At 41.3% G+C, this 22,972-nt stretch overlaps 1 protein-coding gene across 6 annotated transcripts in view; it reads left to right on the top strand.

Moving 5' to 3' along the window:
- The first annotated feature begins 5,684 nt into the window (after nucleotides 1-5,684).
- atp8a1 (ATPase phospholipid transporting 8A1) overlaps nucleotides 5,685-22,972 on the top strand; it is a 142,035-nt gene continuing 124,747 nt past the window's right edge. For all 6 annotated transcript variants that reach the window (XR_009130231.1, XR_009130230.1, XR_009130232.1 and 3 more), the window contains exon 1: nucleotides 5,685-6,016. Coding sequence is in view for 3 of the 6 variants with exons in the window: in XM_058076633.1 (XP_057932616.1) it covers nucleotides 5,968-6,016 (49 nt within the window). In the remaining 3 variants the exon portion in view is untranslated. The remainder of the gene's footprint in view (nucleotides 6,017-22,972) is intronic.

Below are 22,972 nucleotides of genomic sequence, written 5' to 3'. Positions count from 1 at the left end.
GGCCAGCACTGTAAGGTGATCGCGGCCTCGTTATGCATTATACAGCTCACTCGCCGTAGTTTTCGGTTTTCAAGGTTTGGACACCAGACTTTTAATGGCTTTACATGGTGTGCCTGAATCAAACCGGGTCACATGTTGACCTTTGACCTTTTGACCCCAGCTACTGTTACCAGTGACCCAAAAACCCAACGCCCCTCGGGTTGTAAAATTTGTAATAAGACCCACTTGATCACGGGGAAAAATAAAACATATGAGGTCAGCTTGGTGAACAAATGTGATGATAACCATAGTTTTCTGCAAACAAAATGTGCTTTTTCTTTTTTTTCTTTTTTTGTGTTTTTTTGTGTTTTTTTTTCTTCCACCACAGAAGGGTACGAGTGGCGAACCAAGCCAACGCCATCAATATACCAAAATACCACCATACTTTATAGTCATCACACAGAATGACATACTTGCTCACGGTGCAACGTATGGAAAACACAACACATCCACAGCTACAAGTTACCGCGTCACATGAATCAACTCCTACTGCTAAGCGGGTGATGACGAAGCAACTATTATTTGCCTGCAAGGCATGCTGGGCAGTCCAACAAAATATGCTCTACTCAACATATTTTACAATCAAGCAAAATACAACAAGAAACGGTAGCACAAACTACCCAGCATGCCTTGCGGAGGGAATCTATGGGTGTCTTTTGCCATGGGTATTTATTTGTATGCCCACATGGCGCAGTAGATATAGGTTACTAAAAACCTACAGTAGTCGACTTCTTTTTACACTTAATTAACCGCAAGAGTTTGACCCCGGAACAGATAGAAGATCATTGCCTTGTATGACGTGTTTTGGTCATGTCTGACTCTACGTACTGTTTATTTATAGAGGAGGTGCCATGTGACACCTCAACATCACTTTGGATGAGCGTTGCGGCTTGACCCCTGGCGTTGGTACACACGGTTTTGATGAGGTTTTTAATCATAAGTTTAGAATATTATATTATAGTGGGCTATGTGAAATGAAGCAAATCATTCTGCATAAAGGCATTTATGTTACAGTAATATTGTTACAGCGGACGGGTGCCTCGCTCTTGTGAGTGGAATAAATTAGTCGTGGTCTTTACATATCATTTTCATTTTAATAAAGACTTTTCATATCACAATATGAAGAGCTTTGATGCATCACCGTTTGATTCTATGACTATCAGCTCTTCAGCACCGTACAGTGTTTTGAAAACAGGTTTCATTGGAGAGTACAAATAACAACATTCTGTTGTTTTTAAGAGCACTTTTTGATTATGTAATTTATTATTATATTGTCACCTGCCTCATTTCAAATGCTAATACAAAAAACATTAACATAAATGCTGCAGGTTAATGGAAGTGAATGTGCTCATTATCACTTTAAATTGAATTCACTATTTAATCATCACGTTAGGGATACTTGCACAATGTATGAAATTAATAATCAAAACAATACATTGCAATTTCCTTCCTGAGTTTTTATATTTTTGCTGAAAAACAAACAAAAATGCAGTGTTTAAATGAAAACTTTATTATTGGGGGGGGGGGGGGGGATCCAAACCTATATGGCTCTGTGTGAAAAATAATCACTTATTCAACTTCAATTAGATTCATTGAGATTTATCAATCTAGAAAAGGTTATAAGGCCATTTTAAAGAATTGGGACTCCAGCAAACCACAGTGAGAGTCACTATCCACAAATGTAGAAAACATAGAAGAGTGGTGAACGTCACTAGAAATTGCCGGCCAACCAAAATGACTCCACGAGTACAGCGATAACTCATCTAAAAGGTCACAAAAGACCCCACAACAACTCGGGACCTGAAAGACTTGCTGTGATAAATGGAACCATGGATTCTTTTGTCACAAAATCCGGAAGGAAAATATCCAACCATCTGTTTGTGACCTCAAGATGAAACTAATTTGGATTCACTAGCAAGTCCAACTCTGAAAAACAAAGATTTATTTGTTTTATTAGGCAAGCAAAAAATAATAAAAAATAATAATTAATAGAATTAAAAAATATATAAATATGTATTTTTTTATGACTATGATATTTTTAATTATTTTATTTTATTGTATTTTATTAGACAAATGCGCCAGGCTTACTTATTGAGTGCCATGAGAAGGCCTCTTTTTTGAAATCTTTTTTTTTAGGCCAGCTAGTAATTGAAACCACCTCATTTGTGAGCCACAAGGGGGCAGAGTCTAACTCAACCAGAGCCTTGGTAGCATGCGAACAAGGCCCAAAGATAGCATTCTAGAAGGATAACATAACACCGTTTGCTTGTATTGTTATTTCTTAAAACACTTCTTAAGTGCTGAATGGCCACATAAGTAACATAACAAGCAGAATCTACTCTACTAGAAAAAAACAAAAAAAAATGCAAACAATATGTATGAGGAGGCTGTGATATTTTTAGGTAATTCCCTAAAAAAATGACAATATTTTTTTTAAGCTATCAGGGGTGTAAATGTGTACTGCAGTTTAAATTAGTCACGCGTGTCATCATACGTGTTATAAAACATTACAGCCATTTCCTACGCGTATAAACACGCACACACCATGGAAGAGGAGGAGGAGGAGGAGGAGGAGGAGGCAGGCTTCTTGTCAGTGTTGCCTAGCAACCACAGGAGCCACACAGCCAAATCCCTGTGGTGGTGAGCTGATGTTGAATTAGGCGTGGAGAAGGGGGGGGGGGTTGTCTTTTGGAGAAGATGTGTCTTAACACGAAATGGAAAAGGAGGGGCGTATCTTTTTTTTTTAAAAAAATCTTTGTAGAGTTTTCTTTGAAATGTCCGTCTGTACTGTATGTTTAGTATTGACTGTAGAAGAGCAGCAACAACATGTTTCTTCATCAACATCAACACACACTTTGGCATCCAATATGCTGCCATGCATTATTTAGAACAACAATGGGAATAGAAATACTCACAGAGTCCAGAGTATACAGTATATACTGTATACAGTATGCAAAGTATTTGTATTTCCAAGGGGTATATTATGCATGATTAAAAGGTACAGCCTCCACTTGTTTGTGTGAATGTGGGTGTGTTTATTTGTAAAGCTGCAGTTCTCTCAGGCAGCTGCGGTGGTGCTGCTGCTGCACTCGTGCTCTGCTCAGCATGATTTGCATGTCAAACTGCAGGGGGGATGAGAATACATGATGTTGATGGTACTGTACTATAGTGTGCTATACTGTATTCAACTGTATTGTAATATACTTTTCATTAAGGCTCCCCAAGAAAGCACATTATGGTTATAAAAAGGCTGAAACACAAAGGGATGTAAGAAAAGATTGACATGAGGTGATGAGAACCTGAGAGGAATATTTCTGTGAGGTGATGGAAACACGAGTGTAGTAGTAAAGTCAAGAGGACATGAGATCAAATGTTTCGAAAGGTAGTGAAGACAAGAGAAAAAGTTCCAAGTTGTGATGAGAAAATGAGAGAAATGTGAGGTGATGAGAACACAACTGAAACAATTGTAGGCGGTGATGAGGACATGAGAGATAATGTTATCGGAGGTGATGAGGACATGGTGGAAACAATTCTAGTTGGTGAAAAAAATATGAGAGAACCCATTTTGTGAGGTGATGAGGACATGAGAAAAACAATTGCATATTGTGATGAGAATATGTTGAAAATGTTATTGCATGTGAGGTGGACATGTGATAAACAATTTATGGTGTGATGAGGACATGACTTTCAACGACAAGAGAGACATAGTTCTGTGACGTGATGAGGATCTATGAAATAATGCTATGTGGTGATGTGATGAGGATATGACAGACAATGTTATAGGAGGTGATGAAGACATTGTAGGTGGTGATGAGAATATGAGAAAAATGTTGATGGCACGTGATTTGGAGATCAACAATTCTAGGTGGTGATGAGAATATGAGAAAAATGTTGATGGCAAGTGATTTGGAGATCAACAATTCTAGGTGGTAATGAGAATATGACAAAAATGTTGATGGCACGTGATTTGGAGATCAACAATTCTAGGTGGTGATGAGAATATGAGTTGGAGATCAACAATTATAGGTGGTGATGAGAATATGAGAAAAATGTTGATGGAATGTGATTTGGAGATCAACAATTCTAGGTGGTGATGAGAATATGAGAAAAATGTTCATGACATGTGATTTGGAGATCAATAATTCTAGGTTGTGATGAGAATATGAGAAAAATGTTCATGGCACGTGATTTGGAGATCAACAATTCCAGGTGGTGATGAGAATATGAGAAAAATGTTCATGGCACGTGATTTGGAGATCAACAATTGTAGGTGGTGATGAGAATATGAGAAATAAATCATTTTGACAACATAAAAATAAGTAATTCTGACAAGTGACGACAACATCAGGGACGTATGTGATGGGATGATGACAGATGAGAAACAAAAACCTGAGAACATGAGAAACTGATGAGAACATGAGAAACAATTCTAGGTTGTGATGAGAATAGTGTAGGTGGTGATGCACAGATGAGAAAGAATGTTCTTGGAGGCGAAGAGGATATGATGGAAACCATTCCATGTGGTGTTGAGGATAGGAGAGAAAATGTGATGAGAACATGAGAAAAATAATTTTGTGATGTGATGATGCCATAGGTCTGTGGCGTGACAAGGAAATGCGAGAAACAACTATAGCTGGTGAAAAATGAGAGAAATTCTGTGAAGTGATGAGGACATGAGAGAAAGAAATGTTGGTGGCGATGAGGGTATGAGAAAAAATTCATGACGCGCAATGAGAACATGAGATAATTGTAGATGGTGAAGAGGACATGTTGCGGGAGTTGATGAGAACATGAAACAAATCATTTTGTGGCATGATGAGAAGTGATGATAGACATGGATTTGTGATGTGATGAGGACCTGAGTGGCAATACATGATACGTACATGATACACATTTAGGTTTTTCTTCCATCTTTCATGATCTGAACTCAAAGATCCATGAGCAAAATGGTTTTGTCATGCAATGAGGACATGAGAGAAGTGGTTCACATAGAAAGGGTGGACATGAGAGAAAGCATTATGTCAAAGGTGATGTGATAAATACACAAGAAAAATAATGTGATGACAACACAAGATGAAATATTTTGTGTTATTACTTAGTAATATTACTTACTTAGTTATTACTTAGTAATATGTATGATAATTTATAAATACAGTAAAGAGTACAGTGATTATTTAAGTACATATTATATAGTATACCATATATTAATATTCCAATACAACAAAGCACTGCATGGTATTTGTATTCGAAAATTGTAATATATATTTTTTGTGTGTTCGGTTTGTTATATATGTTATGATGCATGAAAAAATACGTACGATTGATTGAAAAACAACTGCCATCCACTCTACTACTGTATTGTGGTTGCCTCAATATAATGTACACAATCGCAACTTTGGAGGGGTGGCTCAAATATAAATAACACTTTATAAACGAATCCTCATTTTTTTATTAAAAAAGGGATCAGTCATACAGAGTCAGAAAGTTTCAATAAATCTAATCAGCACCTATGTGACAAATTGAAACATTTCCCGCCACAGTCTTCACCTCCGGTCAATATTTGTTCCCCCCCATTGCGGCTGCGAATGGTACAGTCCATAAAGCAACCACACTCCCGCCCCCCTCTGCCTCACTTTACGGCAGGTTCACTCTGGTCGCACCGCGGCGGGAACACAGAGGAGATCCGCCGTGTGACCACCGGGATGCGGTCGGACTCATGAGCACGTCTCCTTCCCGGATACCAGGAACTGAAGGCTGTCTGCCTTGCCTTCCCACGCCCACGTTAGGAACAAACAAGCTGCGTGGTAGAGGATTTTGAGGCCCAGTTTTTTTTTAAAACTACACTGAGAAGAAGCGGCTGTCAGTGGCGGCTCTACTAACCAGCCGCGGCCGCTTGACAGGTGCCGTCGCCCGGCATAGTGTGTGGAGATGCCGCCCGTCCAGAGAACCATGTCGGATCTTCGAACTCGTGCAGACGGTACGTGTATTTCTCCTGAAACTCTGCGTCATGCATTGTGTTGAAACGGTGCTTATTTCCTGCCGAGTGAAATGTACTAACGTGTCCCCCAAGATTAAAAAAAAGTCTCCAAGAGTGGATGCCATATTGCTTCATTATATCATGCATTTCTCTTGAACACCTGTCACCTTTAACACGACTTACTGCACACCATCTAAACCGGAAGATGCCGTCTTTATCTTCAAAAACACATCCTCATTGTTTCGCTGTCTGTGAAGTGATGCCTCTTGAAGTGAAACAAATGTAGCATCCATCTGACCTGGTTCTTGCCCATGCAGACGGGGGATGCCCATCACACCGCCAGCAAAGCATCCCCTGCACCTCAAGCCCGACAGCACACCAACAAGCATCCACTCACTCTCATGCACAACATCGGGGTAGTTTTCTCTTACTTTTGGGAGAGAGAATTGGAGGTGGTGATGAAATACAGTATTAAACTATTATCATGTGGACATGCAGACATGATACTAGGCGGTGTCGAAAACGTGAGACAAAAAGTGAGGAAGGCATGACTTGTTATGAGAGAATGTGATGTGGGAGGAACTATTATTTGTGGTGATGAGAATATGAGAAGTCATAAAAAAAAACGTTAAAAACATAAAAATAAGTAATTCTGTCATGTGACGAGGACATCAGGGATGTATGTGATGGGATGAGGACCGATGAGAAACAAAAAGGGGTGATGGACCTGATGAGAACATGAGTAACAATTCTAGGTTGTGATGAGAATAGTGTAGGTGATGATGCACAGATGAGAAAGAATGTTCTTGGAGGTGGCGATATGATGGAAACCATTCCCTGTGGTGTTGAGGATAGGAGAGAAAATGTGATGAGAACATGAGAAAAATAATTTTGTGATGTGATGATGCCATAGGTCTGTGGCGTGACAAGGAAATGCGAGAAACAACTATAGCTGGTGAAAAATGAGAGAAATTCTGTGAAGTGATGAGGACATGAGAGAAAGAAATGTTGGTGGCGATGAGGGCATGAGAAAAAAGTTCATGACGCGCAATGAGAACATGAGATAATTGTAGATGGTGAAGAGGACATGTTGCGGGAGTTGATGAGAACATGAAACAAATCATTTTGTGGCATGATGAGAAGTGATGATAGACATAGATTTGTGATGTGATGAGGACCTGAGTGGCAATACATGATACGTACATGATACACATTTCGGTTTTTCTTCCATCTTTCATGATCTGAACTCAAAGATCCATGAGCAAAATGGTTTTGTCGTGCGATGAGGACATGAGAGAAGTAGTTCACATAGAAAGGGTGGACATGAGAGAAAGCATTATGTCAAAGGTGATGTGATGTGATAAATACACAAGAAAAATTATGTGATGACAACACAAGATGAAATATTTTGTGTTATTATTTATTACACAGAGAGTAATATGTATGATACTTTATAAATAAGAAATCATTGTGTAATGTGATGAGGACATGAGAAACCATTACATAAATGAAATAATGATAGGTATGAATAGGTAATTTGTTGTTATGTGAATACTACAGAATATAATAGACAAGTGAATGAGGTATCAAATTGAAGTTCAAGTCATGTAGATCAGACTTGATTTAATTCAACCTGTTAATTAATTCATTATTAATTCAACCTGAAATGCTGGTTGCACTGTATTCAAATAAAATGTGATTAATTGTGGTTTACTTACTTACTTACTTACTTAGCCCTCATTCCTTTACAAAAAAACACAGGAATCTATGAAAGTTACCTGCACTGTCCAGTATCCAGGTATTTATTTCACACTGGTCACACTGGTTGAATTTTTAGCTAAAACGTTACTCAATTGTTTTGAATCATATCATCCCTGAATTGTATCTGCAACCATGAATCAGGATATGAATTGAATCATTATTAGAACCTTTATTATATACAGATGTGACCGAATTTTGATGTAATGAGGACATGAGAGAAATTGTTTGTCAATACAAGATAGATCATTTTTAGGATAGAACATCAGGGACATTGTTCTTTGAGGAAAAGGTGACATGGTGATGTTTTTTTGTGACACGAGAGAAACAATTCTCTGGCAAGAGGATTTTGTGATTGATGAGCCAATCACAGGGCACATATAGACAAACAACCATTCACACTCACATTCATATGGACAATTTGGAGTGGCCAATTAACCTAGCATGTTTTTGGAATGTGGGAGGAAATCGGAGGAAAAACCACACATGCACGGAGAGAACGTTCAAACTCCACGCAGACATGGCAGAGGGTGGGATCGAACCCCTAGTTGTGTGGCCTGCACGCTAACAACTCAGCCGCCGTGCTGTCTTTATGATGCGATTAATACAAATATATTTAGATTTTGAGGAGTGATGACGACACGAGAGAAACAATTCTAGGTGGTAATGAGGACATGAGTAAAATCTGTTCGTGATGTGATGGAAACATTTGTGAAACAATTTTTGGTGGTAATAAAAAAGATGTTTTTGTGATGTGATTAGGACATGAGACAGAATTATGTGATCTAATGAAGCTATAAGATCTATGACATGAGAGAAACAATTATATATAGTGGTGAGGACATGAGACAAATGGTTTTGTTAAATGAATAATGCATGAAAGACATTATTTTGTGGGGTGATGAAGACGTCATGAGAGAAAGCTTTCTCAAGAGTGAAAATGAGCAAAATGGCTATGTGATGTGATTATTGCAGAGAATGTAATAATAAGAGTACATGACATGCAAACACTGGCTAGCCTGTCCACATAGTCCAGCTCAAGGCTGACAGCACACTAACAAGTGTCTGCTACACACACACACACACACACACACACACAGACATACACACACAGACATACAATCCACCTATTGTGTCTTTCTCTCTGCGACCCTTCACTGCACCAGTAACTTTCCACTGCATCCTCTTGCAAAAGATGCTAGTAAAGGTGCATCCATAAAGTAATTGTTTAGACTGATGTGTGTTTTTCACGAAATTGGACTCATACTATACTGCAGACGTTGTGTGTTTTATGATGTGCTTCATGTGTTTTGTGTCTTACCTTGACCTCCACACTCTGTGGACAGGAGCAATAACTTATCCGCAGGGATCAATAGCATGTCATACGGTCCATACAGCTGATTGCACTGTGTTTGTTTCTCTCAGCTGGTGTGATGACTGCAGGCTCAAGTTTTTTTGGTTTGTTTGCTTTGGCTCAGGGCTGGGCAATATATGCCCAAATGCAAGCATTTTTTTGTGTTTAATAGTGCTTCATTTCTTACTTTCTTATTCGTTTTCGTGCCATACCGACCCCTTAGATAAGGGGTCTCAAACCTATGGCCCGTGGGCCAAATGCCGCCCGTGAGACGCTAGTTTGAGGCCCCCACCTCGATACCAAAGTTTAATGTTGAAAGGACAGCTTAAAGCTGTGTGCACACCGGACAAAATTAACATGATTTTGCCCTACCCTGTTACCCTACCCTGTTACCCTACCCTGTTTTGCTTTGGATTAGCAATGAAGCTAAAGGCTTATGACGCTATATGATAAATGCAGGAACTGATTTGGAATAAAACGGAAAATACACGTCAAGATAAAGCATCTCATCAAATATGTTGGTAAAGTTACCACGCTGCTCCCAGATGGAACTGAGTACCATGCTAACCTGCTAATTGGGTCAAATTATTAAGTTTCATTAATGTTCATGGTAAAGGTTAAATAACTGTTAATACTGTACATTTGAATCTGAAAAAAATAATTTCTCTACCAACTGTATGTGGTTTCTTACGTTTTTCGTATTTGCTTTTTTATTATAATTTTACTTATTTATGACTGATTGATTGATTTATTGTCTTTATTCTTAATTTGTTTATTTATTTTTTTTAATGTTATTTTGTGTATAGAAAAATAAAAATGAAGATATTTGAGAACAGTGGAATGCTTTATCAGATATTTTGGTGTGGAAAAGCGGAACCAAAGTACTGAAAAAGTGTAGGGTATAGCAGAAGCAAAAGCATTGAATATAGTTTTTTAATTGATTTTTTTCCACTTTTTAATAAATGCGTTTTTTTTTTTTTTGAAAACCTGATGCGGCCCGGCTTCACCCAGAACCTAGCTCCGGTGGCCCCCAGGTAAACTGAGTTTGAGACCCCTGCCTTAGATGTTCATCTTGTTACATTCATAGCTTGCCTCTTTCTCCTTGTTTACACTCGGGAGGAGCTGTTAGCTTTGAGCACCCCTTTGCTATGCGGAGCAATCAGAGATCCCCATGGAGATACAGAGGAGGAGAGGCTGAGCGTGAGTGAACAGCGAAAAAGACAGTATAAAGGTTGCAGTATAAAGACGGTATCAACCATGTTTATGAGATGGAATGGCAGTAGCCCTGCTACAGAGAGACTACCTCGAGAGACTATGAGAGATCCACAATCCTCAAAAAGGTTCACCTCATTCAGGACGTGTGGGCTGTCTTATGGGGAATTTGGAGTAGCCACACAGTCAGGAAACCTGAGGTTGAATCAACGCTTGGGCATCTCTGTGTGGGAATGTTCTCCACATGTTTACGTGGGTTTTCTCCACGTAAACATGTTCCGGTTTCCTCCTACATTCCAAAGACATGCATATTCGGTTAATTGGTATGAATGTGAATGATTGTTTGTCTATATACTATACTGTATATTGTTGGTTGAAAGGGAACAGTTAACACATCTCAAGTGTTTTGATGCTCAAATGTCACATGGCTGTGAGTCACAATGTTTTGTTGTATTTAAATTATATTATCTGATTTATCACAATGGGATCCACATGGAGATGTTTTATGTGCTGGAGGCAATTCAGTGCTTTATCTCATTGTCACATTGTTGTGCTAACCGTTCATATTGGGGCGGCACGGCGGTCGAGTGGTTAGTGCGCAGACCTCACAGCTAGGAGACCAAGGTTCAATTCCACCCTCGGGCATCTCTGTGTGGAGTTTGCATGTTCTCCCCGTGCATGCGTGGGTTTTCTCCGGGTACTCCGGTTTCCTCCCACATTCCAAAAACATGCTAGGTTAATTGGCGACTCCAAATTGTCCGTAGGTATGAATGTGAGTGTGAATTTGTCTATATGTGCCTTGTGATTGGCTGGCCACCAGTCCAGGGTGTACCCCGCTTGTCGCCCCAAGACAGCTGGGATAGGCTCCAGCACCCCCCGCGAAAAAGCGGTAGAAAATGAATGAATGAATATCATATTGGATCGGAAGGGACATCCCTGCTAAACATGTTAGAAAAGCCTGTTAGTGGACCTTATTAAATGGTGCAAGTGCACCTCATGTTGTCATTAAGCACTGAGGTGTTCACAAGCGTTTGCATGTAAACTTGCTTTTAGGCCACCTTTTTAGCTGCTAATTACAAGGCAATTTGTCATCCGTCTTCAGCAGCACAACAAAGATGTTTTTTGTTATTGTTACCGGAGACCTACGCATTCTACTGGAAGAAAGCTAAATAATTCAGCACTAATATGGCTTCAACAGAAAATTGATGCTGCCACTGCTGCTGCTCCAAAAAAACAAACCACACAAACTGTTGACACCGACTGTCAGGAGTGTCCTTTATTTTTTAATCAACGCAGTGCGCCAGGCAGGCCTCCCATCTAGAGAGGGCAACCCTCTCTACCGGGCTTAAAGCCTAATCCGTCAGCCGCCTGTCCATCAGCGCACACTTCAGAGCCTTGCCCACCACGTGCCGCACTGTCCCGCACTGCCCCACACTGCCCCGCACTGCCCCACACTGCCCCGTACTGCCCCACCGGCCTGTCTGCACCTCCGTTATTGTGGGTTTTTTCATTTTTAGTTTGCTAAGTTTGCTAATGAATGGGCAACTTGTAGCATTTGGTCCACATTGTGGGAAATCCACATGTGTAAAATGTGTCCATAAAATTCTTGTTTTTTTACATAGATTGCTGAATGGTACGCGGTCATACGATATTCCCGACTATTGATTGTCAATACCTGCTGCTGCTCCTTTAAAGGTGATTGACAGAGGCCGTGCGTGTTAAAGCAACGCAGATGGCGGCGTTGGCTCGCACGCTTATCTGCCAAATCCTCTCTCACAATTGACACTAAAGTGGCGATCGGCAGGTAAGCTGTTTGAGGATAAAAGCCATCCAATGACCAAATGACTGTTTTAGTTCATGGCTGCTTTTTCAGCATCTGTTTACTTTTAAAAGAAGCAAAGTATGATTTTAAAATCATACTTTTTGTTGCATTCAATGTTAGAAATCAGCAATCCGGTTGGCGACAGCCCGAAAGTTCCTCACTCTCTCTGCTGATGGACTTAAGTGTTAATTGTGCTGTCTGTGCACCTTCCACATGAGCAGCAGGACTACTGCCTCAAGCCTGCATGTGCACTCATGTGGTCGTGTCTCTGCGGAATGGAGGTCAGGCGGAGGTCAGATGGAAAGGTGTCGTCACCTGGCAGGTGGGCAGTCCGCGCCACAAGATTAACTCACTGTCCTTTATTTGATAACTTTTGGAATATTTTAAGTACCTGTCCTTGTCTCTGGATGGACAGGTCAAAAATATTGCAACAAAAGCAGGTGCTCTAGTGGTTGCTGATTGCTTGATCAAATGTACATGTATGGCATTATAACGTTAATTCATTCATTAGCAACGGTCGGTGTTGACAAGGATGGACAAAAACTTAAAAACTCTGGCGGCAAAGCCAGAGCTTGTGGCTAGCTAGCTGGTGGCTAGCAAGCTGGTGGCTATACTAGCTGGTGGCTATACTAGCTGGTGGCTAGCTGATGGCTAGCTAGCAACGGTCGGTGTTGACAAGGCGTTGCCTAGCAACCACAACTATGCGTAGATCCAAGGGGAAGGGTTCACCCCGCGGACAAAATAGTGAACCTCCCAATCCAAGTACCTTGGATTGAGGTGTACCTGGGAGCGCATGTAGCTCGGGCCGAAGCACTCCAGGCACAATTATTTTCTACCGCTTATCCTCACAAGGGTCGCTGGAGCCTATCCCAGCTGTCTTCGGGCGAGATGCGTGGTGGCATTATAACATTTTAACAAAAATAACCAAGCTAGTGTTAGCTTAGGTTGCAGTATTTACAGTATTATATGCCACAATCTTTCATAAAAGCAGGCTTCGCTTACACATCCTAAATTAAAGCCTGGTGCTCAGCCATCTATTAGTCATCTACAGATATGGGAGCTGTACGTTAATTCCATTTTTATACAGTTCTTCTTGGAGAGACTCGCACTCATGGCAAGACACATCTCATTAGCATTAAAGCTACAGACACACAAATCGACATGTTCCCCACTCCGGGCACAATTATTTTCTACGGCTTATCCTCACGAGGGTCGCTGGGTGCTGGAGCCTATCCCAGTTGTCTTCGGGCATGAGGCATGGTGGCATTATAACATTTTAACAAAAATAACCAAGCTAGTGTTAGCTTAGCTTGCAGTATTTACAATATTATATGCCACAATCTTTGATAAAAGCAGGCTTCGCTACACATCCTAAATTAAAGCCTGGTGCTCAGCCATCTGTTAGTCATCTACAGATATGGGAGCTGTATGTTAATTCTGTTTTTATACAGTTCTTCTCATGGCAAGACACATCTCATTAGCATTAAAGCTACAGACACACAAATGGACATGTTCCCAAAAACATTTTTATGAGACTAGTATAATAGACTAGCATTAAACACAATGTATTCACAGCCTCCACATTAGACTGTGCACTCATATTGTTTATCAGTGGACATGGCTGAGAGAACTAATGACTGGCTACTTTATATTACGGTTACAGTAAGGTTACAGTAAGCCAAGAGCATCAATAACAATCCACTGTCTGTTTCTGCCTCGTCTGCCCCTCCCATCCCCTCCCCGGCATTGACCATTCATAAAGTTGCTGGAAAGCCTCCCGTCCACGCTCTCATGCTAATCTGAGGCGGGCCGGCCTCCGTGATGTCACAGATAGCCCCAGCTGGCCGTGTCATCTCATCTCCCTCGGCCATCCCGCCGAAGCCCGCTGAGCCTATGGTAGAGGGAGATTAATCCCACAGCTGCCCTGTTGTTGCTGCAAGGGCCGGTTACAGCATTGTGATCTGATAAGCGACTTATCCATGTTGCTGTAGCTTAAATTGAGGCAGTATTTATACCCCTCCTGCAGCTCTTAACCCACCATTCACAAATGGTGATGATGACGGTATGGTGGGGGGGACGGAGGTCTTCATGTCTGGACTGGGATTCCTATGAATAGACTGTGGCTGCTCTGTCTGCTGAAATATTTATCCGGCATAAAAGAATAATGGGAGAATCTTTCTTCAGTGGCAGATAAAAATGATACTTGAGAGATGCAAAAGATGCCAAATGTGGATCCTGTTTCCCAGATATCTGCTAGGCGTGTAATGGTACGCATGGTATTTGGTACGCACTTCGGTTTTAAGGTTTCGTTTGTTTTGGTTATAGTGAAGTAACAAAATGCCAAAATTTAAAGTTGCTTAGCTTTTGTGTAAACAGCTTGAATGATTATTAAAATTCATCCATTCTTTCATCTTCTTCCGCTTTTCCTCACGAGGGTCGCGGTGGGTGCTGGAGCCTATCCCAGCTCTCTTCGGGTGAGAGGCGGGGTACACCCTGGACTGGTGGCCAGCCAATCACAGGGCACATATAGACAAACAACCATTCACACTCACATTCATACCTATGGACAATTTGGAGTGGCCAATTAACCTAGCATGTTTTTGGAATGTGGGAGGAAACCGGAGTACCCGGAGAAAACCCACGCATGCACGGGGAGAACATGCAAACTCCACACAGAGATGGCCGAGGGTGGAATTGGACTCTGATCTCCTAGCTGTGAGGCCTGCGCGCTAACCACTCCACCGCCGTGCCGCCAACTAATCTTTAATGAAATTAATATTTAAAAGCCATAGCTTTTCAGTATATGGAATCAAACTATGGAATGGATTGAGTAAGACCCTCAAACAATGTTGTTTTACATTCAGACTCACAGATCCTCACTTGGTACTGGTTGAGTCTATTTTGACCATCACATGTTTACACTTGCCTGAGTCAACATGTCCAAAAAGGAGTAGGTAGAAGTTGATCTTACATGTTTTTGTTGCATCACACCAACTTGCCCCAGGTGCCCCCCTCCCAGTATTATTATTGTTATTGAATGAATCCTGTGGCAGCCTCGTTCTCGCCAGATCACGTGCGGCCTCGTCGAAACTTTATTGACCAGCTGACTTGCGGTCATTAGTGCTTTGTTCTCCATCGCGGCAGATACATTGGAGTCTGGCAGAACATTGGGAATTGCTCCATATGGATCTTTTTGCTCACTGGGTCTTAGTCGGGGAGGTGGTACTGTATTTCACAGGAGCCCTACCCTGCTTCTTTCCTGGTATTGGATCCCAGCGGGGGACTTCAGACCACACCTAATTTGTCAAGGGTTGATGGTTGGCTCGTAAACCGCCACTGCTCAGAGCTGCATAGCGATATGCCTCCATCAACCGGGTACATGCTAGTGATTATCAGCAAACAATTACATTCAATTCAATTCATCAATTTGTAGAATTTTCTTAAATTATATCCAACCACAAAACCGCAATGAATGAATACAAAAATTGCGATAAAGTATTCAGTCAGCGATGTAGCTGAGGGACGACTGTATAAAAGTCTGACAAGTTAGGAATGTAGCATTGACTGCTAATACGGTGGAGTATAAGGTCGTCATTGTCGCTGTCACGGCTGCCATTTCATCTTGCTCGTGTTGACGGCCGTGGCAGCCATCACTTCCCACCCCCACCATTTTGGCCTGACCTGCGCTAATGCATTATCACCCAAGACGTCATAAATCTTACACGCGGATGGTTTGCTCTTTCACCTGTTTGATCTGCCCATGATGCGCCACAAAAAGGGGATTATCCTTCAAGTAGTCTTACAGTATCTGACACCCATCACATTTCACCATTTTGTTATATCTTCCCAAAGGACACTGCTTTTTAAAGCTTTGTTCATTGAGAAATTATACTGTAATAAAATAGTAGGGATCGACCGATATGTTTTTTTTGGGGCCGATACCGATGGCCGATTTTGCTTGGGCCGATATTTGTAGCTGATACTGCTTTTGCTCCCTCAATTTATATGAAAAAACGACAATGATAACAAATATTACAGGTCTAAATTTTAAACAAATATTTCTTGAAATGTAAACACTGAACACAGTAGGATTCAGCTTTTTTAAACACACATTTAAACGGCATTATCACATACTACAGTATTCATTGGCCCTGTACCCTAGAAAGCGCCCATGAATGATACGGGAAAAGGCCCAAATGATACTGTGTCAAAGCCCAGGGCAGTGATACTGATAAAATATAGAGTTTAACCATGTCCAGTATCAGCCCCCGTAGCTGTCCACTCAGAGCGCGCTGCTCTGGTATCGTGCCCGTGAAACAACCAATCAGAGAACAGCACACGAGCATGAACATACACTATAAATATTCCTAGTGCTTCTCCAGTCACCAAAAAACCCAAACTTGATTCATGGAACTTTAATTGTCACACATTGATAAGATAAGACTGTTGATAAAATATTAATGTTGAAATATTTTTGCAATTATTGTGTTTACACTGTTTACATATAATACATGTAATAAAATGAAAATTTTCTGGAAACAAAATAGTCTTTTGATTAAATAGTACGTGATAATAAGCTCATGATTAAATAGTATGTGATAATAAGATGATCACATGGTTTGTCTGGTATCATACTGACTGATACTGATACTTGGGGGCGTGATACCTGGCCTGATACCAGACAAACCATGTGATAACCTATAATTATCAACTTTAAAAGGAATAAATATTCCACCATGTGCAAAACATTTCTGTCGTAGTTCAAGTTCTATCTAGCATCGATGTGATGACTGCTCCTCCGCAGTGTGACGCGCACCCCCCGCCCCCAACCGCCTCCACACACACACACAAACACATCACACTGACACAATTGAGTATGATATATAAAACCTTTCTCTCATCATTAAAGTTGGTGTTGTGCACGATAAAGACCTCTCATAAGCAGACATAAGAAGAAAGAAAACATCGGCGATACCGATTCAAGTAAAGAACGCAAATATCGGCCCGCCGATGTATTGGTCGATCCTTCTAAAATAGGTTGCTTAAATGTGAGATACTCTAGTTACTTTTCAGCTCACCTCAGGATATTCTGCCATGTAGACACAAGAAGACCAGCATATGTTATTTGCTGGCTCACTATTTTCCCACTGGGCACCTTCTCCCTAAATATTGGCCCCCTCGAGACTCCAGTTCCTCTCTGTTGTCTGTTGGCTGACACAAGCGATAGTCCTCACACACCGCCTGCACGCAAACATCTTACGACACTGGCTGGCATTGAGCCTTCCTCCAGAGGCTTCCCCTCTTGCTTTCTAAGTCCCACTTGTTGTTCCTTCCCTTTTTTCTCTCGTCTAAACGGCCACCTTGCTACATCGGACCTCCCATTCTTGCTCTTCTTTATTGATGAGCGGTTGCAGCTAATGAAATTAGTGCAGTGGAAAAAAAAAGGCACAGCGATACACCAAAGGGACAGTAAGGAGAAGCTCCTACACGGACCTCCATGGCTCAGCACATTATCCACAGTGATTAGGAAGTGGTTATTTTCAGCCAGGGAGATTCCGTACCGTAAAGCCCTCTGCAGGCTGGATACTGATGAGGGTCTATTTTTAGCACAGAACCATGTCGGACTATACGGCCTTTAAACTCATGTCAATATAGTAGCTGTAGGAAAACAAGCCCATCCGGTGGCCATAAGATTGCGTCAGTGCTTCTCTTGAAGTCATTCTACGCTTGTGTCTATGTCTGGAACACCCCCCCGATAGCTGCTCCCCAAAAGCTGTAAACCTCGGGGGGACACTAACTGCATTAGTAAAGAGTTCTTACAGGCTTAATATAATGTGACGCTTTACCTGAAAGCTGAACAGCAAAGTCTGTAAAAGCGAGTTAAGCAGCAGCAATGGCAGCCGCAACTGGTGCAATGCAGTACCTGGCAGGGGAACACACACACACACACACACACACACACACACACACACACTCCGGAGCACCGACGGGGGCTCATTCACAACACAGAGACACAACATCAATCACAGTCTTGGCCAGGCTTTCCCGCTTAAAGCCTCTCCGGCTGCTCTTTGACGCCACGCCAGCTCGCTCATTTCATTCGTGTGTGTGGACACTAATGCCTTGATCAACCAAACTTGACTTTCACCTCAAATCTGTGATTATTGACATAATGTCGACTGTGTGAGTAACACCGGAGCCTTCTCATGAGTGCTCCGACTGAAAACGATCGACTCACTCGCTTACTTTTGGAACTCCTCATCATTCTTTGTTTTGATACTTCTTCAGCGCGACAAAAATGCCACACATAAGCATTTCCATCTTGCATCTCGGAATGTGTGCCAGTGACAGTTGGGGAATGAGGTTGGGAACAGATAAGCTCCCGCTTGTAGACACAGAGCAGGCTGTGATATGGTTGGCTGAATCGATAAAATGCCAGCACCCTTGTTTTACTGTTTACTGCTGCACTATGGCTGAGATGTCTTAAATTGATTGATTATCGATACAGAGCTTATTTATCAACACTTTTAGTGCTCCCACTATAATGTATTGGAAGTGTGTATTGAAATTCTGTAGACCGGCAGCTAGTTGGCAAAGCACCATGGCTGTATATTAATAGCGTAGTGAAGTCTGCTTTTTATTTAGACTTTTTTAACATAAGAAGGGGGGCGGCACGGTGGTCTAGGGGTTAGCGCGCAGACCTCACAGCTAGGAGACCAGGGTTCAATCCCACCCTCGGGCATCTCTGTGTGGAGTTTGCATGTTGTCCCCGTGCGTGGGTTTTCTCCGGTTTCCTCCCACATTCCAAAAAGGTTAATTGGCGACTCCAAATTGTCCATAGGTATGAATGTGAGTGTGAATGGTTGTTTGTCTATATGTGCCCTGTGATTGGCTGGCGACCAGTCCAGGGTGTACCCCGCCTTACGCCCGAAGACAGCTGGGATAGGCTCCAGCACCCCCGCGACCGCGTGAGGAAAAGCGGTAGAAAATGAATGAATGAATGAACATAAGAAGGGACCTTTCAGCAAAACCGCCTCCTGAAAAATATTCCTGTGTCACGACCATCAGGGCTCTACATTAAAAACAAAAATGACTTGCCCATGGGGAATCCTTAAGGTGAGAACTACTTGCCCCAACTTGCCCCATGTAAAATGAAATGAAAATGTTGAATATATTTAGCATCAATATATGCTGATAATTCATCAGATAATAGTACTGATGCATTGTATTTGGAGGAATGTCTGAAACGTATGTTAACATGGCGTGCCATACTACCTTACACATGGTAGTCGTAGTAAGCAGTGATATTGTTTATTAAGTTGTGCACCACAATGAAACATTATTGAATAGATGCATTTGTGTACTAGTAAAGTGTTTTTAATCCAGGAAAAAATGCTCAATGGTCAAACAATAATTTGTGAAGCAAAGGTGAGAAAAATACACAAATGGAAGCGCTAGATTTTGTAGATTGTGCAAAATCAGCACTTGGTTTATTTAGACCAGGGGTGCTCATTAAGTCGATCGCGATCTACCGGTCGATCGCGGAGGTGGTACTGGTCGATCGCGGCGTGACATAAAAAAAAAATCATCCTAGCATCAATGCCGTCACTTGATTGATATACAGGGCAGCCATTCAGATGACAACTGAATGTTGCACTTCGGGTGACCAATCAAATCAAACAACGTCTCTAAGTGCAGCAGAACTTACGATGTCAGCCTATCATCCATCCCCGTTACTTGATTGACATACAGGACAACCAGTCAGATGACACCTGAATTTTGACCTTTAGGTCACCGCTCATGCGTAAACAACGATGCAAAGTGCTAAGCTAGTCGGCGAATTGCGTCAGATTTTAAGCCCTCGCTAAAGTTTATGGTCACTAAAATGAGTGAAGGAGCTGGACCAAGTAAAAAGGCAAAAACATATCACTTCCATACGGAATGGGAGGTGGACTTTTTTTTTCACAATGTCTTTTTCGAAGTGCGTTTGCCTGGCTAACCTGGCTATCCTGGCTAACCTGGCTATCAGCAGCTACTATCCGGACTATGCATTCCTGGCTGGTTCAATTCAGTGCAAGTCATCAAAGTAAACTCAGGTAATTACAAAAAATGTTAATAGTTAATTATGTGTGTTTTGCAATATTGGCTCATTTGGTTATGTAAGGTACATCAACATACATTGTACGTACAAATAATCCTCAATACATTTGAAAATAAATAGATGTTTTGCATTTTTGTAGTGGGTAGATCATTTTGACTCGGTCATTTTAAAAGTAGCTCGCATGCTGAAAAAGTGTGAGCACCCCTGATTTAGACCGTAGTCCACCGTCCGCATTTTACCCCCACACCCGTTCTTGTTCTCGATCAACCAATCAGCGATGGTTTTACTAGGAAAACATCTATCATGGCGTCCCTGCCAACATGGTCTAATTCTTCAACAACTTGTGAAGGAAAACAGCAAAAAGTGATGAACCAGTGCCTCCTAAACAAGTATTTTATTAGCGGCAGCAAATCAAATGATGGCACAGGTGAGTGAATCACATTGCTGTGACAATTTGAAGTGGTCACAATGAAACACCACCCATTAGATCCAATACCGAGTGCTGATTTTGCACAAGCTACAAAATCTAGCGCTTCCATTTCTCTGTGGATTTTTCTCACCTTTGCTTCACAAATTATTGTTTGACCATTGAGCATTTTATTCTGGATTAAAAACACTTTACTAGTACACAAATGTGTCTATTCAATAATGTTTGATTGTGGTGCACAACCTCGGCTGTTCTAGTTTATTCATATAGTAACAGTGCGTGAGACATTTAAAGCTACATCACACATACAGTGCAGCCCCCCCCCCCCCCCCCCCCCCGCCAAGTATGACCGTCCCAGTCCTTTTGTCACCACGCTAATCCAATAAATCACCTGCGCTGAACTGACGTCTGGGTGGGCTCTTGCGTAACGAAGCTGTATAGCCGACCCGTGTATCCCCTAGTGACCAGATGACTACGAGGGGGGGGGGGGGGGCTATTTTTAGCCCCTGAAGCACATGCAGGGCGAAGATGGTGGAGCGCCTGCCTGTCACTCCTGGCTAAATCCTCTTCAGTGCAGCTGAGAGGATCATTAAAATAACAAGAGGTGTAAAGTAAGATTCAGGGTTTGTGTAACGCCGGAGAGAAAGTGAAAGCGGTAAGGCGAGAGTTAGTCAGGATCAGAGAGGCAAGAGTGACACGTCTCGGATGGGTTCTCTCCTTCCGTTTGAAACTTATGTGCACGTTTCTTTGTGCGCTTGTGGAAGCTAAGCTGGGCCTGTCCTTGTCCTTGGATCACCTGACACCACCAGCATATAGGAGGAGGTGGGATTCCAGAACAATACTTTCCAGAAGGCTGTTTGACCTTTCATTCGTTTGGATTGCGCAAATATTTTCCTCGTAAGACGTCATGGAAATAGAATTGGTCAAACCTATACTAATATTTAACCCTTAGATGCACGAGTGACTGGACCCTCCACTCTTCCATAAGTGGCTCAAAAATCACCCATACTAGAATCAATGCCTTTTTATGACAATTTTGCCATTTTGGTTAGGAATAATCACTTGTATGATATTTAGTATTATATTTAAGACCACACAAGAATGATTTCATGTTCGAAACATCTTCATTTTTTTACCATCTTTGAAAAAGTAAATGACTCCATACAACAATAGAAAATGTGAGGATCCATTGTGTGTTGCATAAAGGTAAGTTAAAAATGTCAATGGCATGATATCAAAAATATGATTTTTGAGGAATACCTGGAATAAGAAATGATAACAATTTTTCATTACAAAGATATTTCAAGAAAACAACCTGACCGGGTCATTTTTGACCCACTTATGGGAGGTTGGGGTAGTAACACAAAAACAAAAATTTATTAAAATGTATAAAAGATAAGTTAAAAATGTGATCCATAAATTAAAAATCCATTTTCTGTACTACATGTCCTCATTATAGTTACAGGTAAGCTGGAGCTTATCCCACCTGATTTTGGGTGACACTACACTATACAGTCTATGATAAATGCCTAAAAATATCCATATCATACTTTTCATTATGTCATTGTATGGTCATATCACATATACTTCAGTACGAGGTGCATTATTTAAAAAAACAAAAAAACAACCTTAAACTGTATTATGGAAAGCAGGAAGTGAACAAATGTAACAGTTAGTGATTGTAAAAGTACCAGATGGAGGGGTAGGATTTAATAAGCTTTGCTTCTTCCTACTCCTTTTGGACATGTGGAACTGTGAACTGATTATGTGATGCATTCAATTGTAATCTGATGCATGTTCAAATGAAATAAAACCATTACCATTACTTTTTAATATTGATACAGTATCGTGGAACGAAGTATCGCGATATATCGCCGAAACGATATTAAACCGCTGTTTTGTAGTAAAGTATGATTTCATTTAATGTCACTAATTTAACTCACCTCCCCAAAACCGTTTGCAAAGGTTTTACATTTTGCAGTCATTTTTTTTGTTTTTCCATTTTTTGTTAGGTAAATATCCTGGAGTTGTAGACCTGGCTCAGGTGTCCCTCTGTGATTTCTTTGGGCCCTTTTTCCACCTCAAATGAAAATGTTTGCTAGTGGGAACAAAAACACGATTGTTCATGTTTTTTGCCAACGCCACTGAGACTCTTTTGGTTTTCGTAGCTGCCTGCATCCCACTCTGTTGAACCTGGTGGGAAGCGGCACTCACTACCCATCCGGGCTTCATTTATGTCCAGATACTTGGCCCATGCACCGTATCGACACCAACACCAACAT

The sequence above is a fragment of the Doryrhamphus excisus genome, chromosome 6 (genome assembly GCF_030265055.1).
Source record: "Doryrhamphus excisus isolate RoL2022-K1 chromosome 6, RoL_Dexc_1.0, whole genome shotgun sequence".
NCBI classification, from domain to species: Eukaryota; Metazoa; Chordata; class Actinopteri; order Syngnathiformes; family Syngnathidae; genus Doryrhamphus; species Doryrhamphus excisus.
Note: the sequence above shows the minus strand (reverse complement) of the source record. Positions and strands in the feature narration are given on the sequence as shown.